The sequence below is a fragment of the Nyctibius grandis genome, chromosome 23 (assembly GCF_013368605.1).
Source record: "Nyctibius grandis isolate bNycGra1 chromosome 23, bNycGra1.pri, whole genome shotgun sequence".
Taxonomy (NCBI): domain Eukaryota; kingdom Metazoa; phylum Chordata; class Aves; order Nyctibiiformes; family Nyctibiidae; genus Nyctibius; species Nyctibius grandis.
Window position 1 is genome coordinate 1691437 of NC_090680.1, and position 6000 is coordinate 1697436.

General features: G+C 49.4%; 1 protein-coding gene across 1 annotated transcript in view; it reads right to left on the bottom strand.

Annotated features, from left to right (window-relative positions):
- The window catches only part of SLC22A15 (solute carrier family 22 member 15), a 28348-nt gene extending 25373 nt beyond the window's left edge, over positions 1 to 2975 (bottom strand). The window contains exon 1 of the mRNA XM_068417458.1: positions 2889 to 2975. Within this exon, the coding sequence (XP_068273559.1) occupies positions 2889 to 2975 (87 nt within the window). The remainder of the gene's footprint in view (positions 1 to 2888) is intronic.
- Between the last annotated feature and the right edge of the window lie 3025 nt (positions 2976 to 6000).

The following is a 6000-nucleotide window of genomic DNA, read 5'->3' on the forward strand; positions in this document are numbered from 1 at the left end:
CAAGTTCGGTCTTTGGGTATTCCATAGATTTTGGAAAAAAATGTTTCTCTACCTTAGCTGTTGTCACTCCATTACAAAGTTTGCAACCACTGCTACAGAACATTCCTAACAACCTTCCAAAGTCCTATTAAGTTGATAGTGAATAAGCCAGGCATACCTTAATACAGGAATAGCTCAACAAGTTAATGAATAACAGCAGCAGGTAGCAGAGGAATAATACAAATCAGTGAAGTGAAAAAGGTGAAAGAAGCAGCTCGCAAGACTTACACTTAATCCTAGTTTTACACTGAAGTTCTGTGAGCTAAACTGTGTTTGAAATTAGAATTCCGAGACCAGACACATTGGCATATCAGTAAAGCTACATGGTATAAGTAGTTTACTGTAGAAATTTCTATGAGAAGAACAACAATAAGAAGAGGGAAAAATACCTACGAAGTATGAAACTCAAGAGATCAGAAACGTGCAGAGATGAAAAAAGCACAAAAGCCTACAAGGAAAGCAAGAACATCTGGTGGGAATCTTAAGGGGCAGGGAAAGCAGAGAGTTTAAACTCAGTATATTAGCATCAGAGATGAAGAGACTTGACACAGCAAAGACAAAAATAGTGCTCACCACTGTGGTATTCTTATATTTGAGAATGTAGAAATATTTTTCATACTAACAGGCCAATGTGAAAACACAAACCGACTGAGGGAGCACGTGGAAGGGGACAGGGAAACAAGCAATAAAATGGAATAATCAGTCCATGGCAGAGTCAGTGACATAGACTAACAGGAGTTCTCATCCTGAAGCCAGATGCTGCATCTAATCCACCAAAGGAACCCACGGTTACCTAAATCTACATCACACACATCAGATATATTACTTATCTTTGGGTCCATCCTCCAAGGACTTACGATAAACCAGAAAAAAGACCAACACCCATCGTGGCACCTGCCTTCAATCTTGCTCTTGCACATCCCAGTGACACATTATGTAATTTGGCACCAATAAAGGAACATAGAAAGCAATCAACCACCCAAGCAGGAACCAGTTGCATAAACCCAAATCTGTTCACAGACTGAAAGACAAGCAGCTTCACAGCTAAATCCCTTATAAACTCCTGCGCCTGCATGATCTGAAGCAAAGAAAACATATCAGTCAGGGGATGATCCCCACTGGTAAAGTTCAAGAATTAAAGATAACATGAGAAGAACAAACCAACCTGCTACCTTTTTTTTCTTTAGTTATTCTGAATTAGTTCCAGGATTTGTAAAGATATGTTTACTTCTTCCACAAGAAATGCAAGTTAATCCATTAAAAAGAAAACAAACAAACAAAAGCATTACAGAACAGCTGATCCACATTACTTACAACGGGCAATACAGAGCACTTGTCATGGTTGCAGTTCATTCCTGAACGTGACCAGCACTGGAAGAAAAACTAACTATTGCTTCCTCAATCCCTAATCTTCAGTGATGATACAAACTTTCTAACTAGTCAGCCAGCAGAACAAGCTCTAAGCAATATCTAATTTTAAAGGATTAATGAGCTAAATCTGTAAAAGAGAGAGAGAGAGAAACTGTACAAGGAAATAGAAACCTACAAAGTTTTTGCTATTCTTCCTCATAGCTTCGCAACCAAGCAGAGAGTTCCAAACTGACAGGACTGGGCACCTGAATTTTCTTTGGTCATCTTATAAAGCTTCTTAATACTTATGTCAGTCCCTAGCCACCAGAAGACATCTTCAGTCTCACAGCTCATGACTGGAAGTTCTTGATTACTACAAAATACTGGTCAGCAGATGCAGGGGGACACTTAAGTTTCCCTCTTCCCTCCTGAAGCTGGTAGGTTCCACAGTGGCAGTAACCCAGCATTTGTCAGCCTAGCTGAATTCACTACAATTAAGTTTTTGAAGAGTTAACATGGAGTAAACCAAACTTCTGTGAGATTCAAACTCTACCCTATGGCTAGGCCTGACTGTGAAGGTGCACATATTATCCTCATCTCCCTTCCCCTGTGGGAAGGGGCACAAAGGCAAAGCAAAGCAGGAACTAAAGGTGACAAACCTGGCTGCAGAGCACATCACTCAGTCATGCAGTCTCTAAATGATATGACAGCACTCCACTGTTACTTTGGACTCCATTTTTATCACAAAACTTTGTATCTCACTGAACAGAAACCTGACTACCCAAAAATGCACAGCCTCATCCAAATACCTAACGGAGAGACACTCCCTCTACACTCTTAAGGGTTAAGTCAAGGCAAATCAAAGTGCCATAAGCAGTCATAGCCTATCAGCTGATTAAACGAGAACTTCTGCACACAGAGGTATCAGTGACCACCTGTAGCTTTGCAAACATTTCCACCACAAACAAGCCACATGCAACCTATAAATCACTTGCCCAGACCATTAACTCTAGGTTGTGCAGGATCCCCAGCAGAGGCTCTGGCAGAAGCTGCCATCTGCCAGTCCAGCTCATGGAAATCACAGTTTAATGTCACTTCAACCAGCTCTTCACCTGACAGACTGCACACTCCCCATTTGCTCACCGAGTGACAGAAGGCATAACCCCTCAGGCAACATATAGCATCAGCCGTCTGCCCCAAATGCAGTCTGCAGAAGTTCACTCCGCCTTCGAGCAGAGGTCACCTCTGGCTCAGGAGCACAGCGAGCCGCTGCAGGCTAAACCCAGAGCAGAACAACAGCCACTGCCACCAGCAGCCCTCAGACCTCCGAGACCAACCTTCACAGCGGGCAGCACTCACCACGGGCTCCTCCACACAACCACACGAGAGGGCACCTGCCCACAGCACCCACACCGGGCGGGCACCCCCCTCCCCGCGCTGCCTCCCCCACGGGCGCTCCCACCCTTGCGAAAGGGGCGGGAAGCAAGACGGCCTCTCACCTGGAGGAGGACGGCCAGCAGGACGCACAGATACACCTGGTAGGGCCCCATCTGCCCCACCAGCGGGAACGCCTCCTCCACCTCCATGCCGCTCCCCGGCCGCCGAGCAGCGCATCCCCGAGGCGGGGCGGGGCGCGGAGCGACGGCCGGGCCCTCGCGGAGGAGGAGGAAAGGGCGGGAGGCGCGAGGCGGCGCGCAGGCGCAGGCGCCGGGCAGAGCGGCTGGGACGGGGCCCGCCCAGGGACGCACGCGCAGCCTGGCACCGCCCGCCTTCCCCGGCGCCCGCCAGGGAAGCGGAAACGCAACGGATGCCGTTAAGGAGCGTCAGCGCATGCGCACGTCCTGATATAAGGGCGGGGGGCGGGGTCCGCGCGCTCCTCTGGCTGCCATTGGCCGCCAGCGGGGAGGCGGGGGCGGGGTCTGCGCGCTCCTCTGGCTGCCATTGGCCGCCGGCGGGGAGGCGGGTGAGGGGCGCGTGAGGAGGGGGGTGCGTGAGGCGACTGAGAGGGATGTGAGGGGGGGTGTGAGGGGTATGAGGGAGGCAGCGCAGAGGTGCCTTGGGCGGCTGGGCCGCCTACAGCGAGCGAGCGCAGGGGAGATGGGTGCCAGCGGAGCGGGTGATGCTCCTCATGAGGCGGAGCAGCCCTGGTTGTAGCCGCTTGGAGGGGTGAGCGGAAAGAGGCGTGAGCCCGGGTTAGAGCAAGGCAGCGCGCTGTCCCCGCGGCTCGGCAATAAGGCTGCTCTGGGTCCGTGCTGAGCGAGGTGGTGCCGGGTTTTATGGCGTTCTCCGTGCAGCAGCTTAGATCCAGTTTCATCATGAAGAGCACAGCTGAGTTACAGTCTGCGCTCGGTGGGTTTGCACCTTCATGGAACAGCGTTAGCCCTGTGCCTGGGGAGCCGTACCCACATAGTGCACACTGCTTACGCTCTGTAAAGTCATGCAGGGCCCCTAAATGCTGACATACCTCAACTGTGGTGTATTCTGTAATTATACTTAATAACATACCTGCTGGTAGTTGAAAAAAAAACAAATTTGGCATGAGACTATTCTGTAGGTGCCACTAGGGTTCAGTTCTGGACCTACCAAAATCTTGGTGTTCTTGATTTAATGCCTCTCTCTCTTACAGTTGTCTTCATAAAACTGTAATGCTTGTCATGTGCTTATTTGGAGAGCCTCCATGGGGAATGTGTGGTAGAAGTTCTCACAAGTAATGGGGCTGGTTTGTGAAGGAATGTGAACTCTACTGAGTGGGAAGGGAGATAAATAAATCTGTGAAATAATAATATTCACGCAAAGTGGCGATGAGCTTTTCACGGTCCGTTTTTATCCCACCCTTACAATAAAGCTCCAAGAACATGAAACAACGTAGCTTGTTGAGACTTTTTTTACCAGGTGGTACCAAAAAACAGCAGCAACATCTTTATGCTTGTGGGTTTTATTGTATGAACAACAGCTGGAGAAAAAAGGAAGAGAGTTGTATCATGAGATGTGACTTATAGGACCATGCCAGGAGCCTGGGAAATAATACCATTCTCTTGCTGTAAAAATCTCTGCAAATTGGCAAGCATCAAAGGAATTTACTCTTAATATGAAAGTCACCTTTGCCCTAAGCACTTCTTTTCATATTTGAGGCTTAGTACAGATTGATTAAAGGCAAAACAGCAAAGGATTTCTGAAATGTCAGGACCTTTCTGGTGTTCACCCAACCACACTTGTCTCATTTTATTACCCGGCTGAGGTGCAAGGGAGGTGTCCTGGTGCTCAGGACGCTCTGCGTTCCTCTCCCCTGCACTCTTCCTGCCCTCCCAGTAAGTCCAGCCACACTCTGGCAGCCGCAGCTTTAGCCCAGCTTGCCCAGCACCAGGGAGGGCTGTTGCCTTTGCCACCAACTCTCAGCCCCTCCTCAACTCCGGCGTTGAGGTGAGCAGGGGTAGGGGAAGGTGATGGTGCTTGCTCCCAGTCAGGAGGGTACTGCCTCCCAAATCGCTGTGCTCCCTTCAGCGTCCAGGTATTTGTCCTCTTTCCTCTCTCGCCTGGGACCACAAGCACCCCTGCCCGGGGGTTTTCCTTCCTATGTTACCCACTTCCTTACATCCACACAAGCTACAGGCCCTGCCTGCTGCTTGGGCAGCAATTGGAACTGGCAGCTCTCTGATGTATTCACCTCCATGTGGTGCTGCCTTCCAGATGATGCTCTTGCTCTGCTCCTGACGTGGCTCTGCTGAGATAACACCTCTGACTCCTGCAGCCTCGAGTCCTGCCTGTGCCAAAGTCACTGGGCTGGCTTTAGGCATGGCCATATCTCACAGCAATGCCCTACACCTGGGGAGAATAGCTATGGTGGAGCTGTCTCCTCTCGTGTGGGTGGTTCCCAGAGTCCAGCAGAGGACTATGAAGATGATGGAGCATTTGTCATGAGAGGAGAGGCTGAGAGAGCTCAGCCTGGAGCAGAGAAGGGTAAGGGAGGAGTTTCCCAATGTGTATAAATACATGATGGGAGGGAATGAGGCCAGGCTCTTCTCAGTGGTGCCTACTGACAGGACAAGAGGCAATGAGCACAAATTAAAAAAACATGAAAGTCTGAATACAATATTTTTTTTTTTTTTACTGTGAGGGTGGTCAAACACAGGAACAGGTTGCCTAAACAGGTTATGGAGTGTCCACCGATGGAGATACTCAACACCCAACTGGACATGATCCTGGACAACCTGCTCTAGCTGGCCCTAGGGGGCTTGGACTAGCTGATCTCCAGAGGTCACGTCCAACCTCAACCATTTTGTGATTCTGTAGCTAGCATGTCCCAGCTATGACTGAGCCTCTCATATTTCCACTTCATTGTAAACCTTGCAGATTTTGGTCACATCACTAAAACCACATGATTTTAGTAGGGATTTGGCTTTTCACTTTTTGCAGTAATATCCGAGTGTTGGCAGAAAGGTGGTGTTTCAGCGTTAGTCTGAAGGGTGGGACTTGGCAGGAGTGTATCTGTGGGACACTGACCAAAGGTGTGAAGCAAGGGACCCAGGTGGAGTATAGGGGGAGGAGAGGAAGAACTGGCTGGGTGAAGTAAAATACCCATTAACCATCACCCTAAACCCCAAACATGCATGT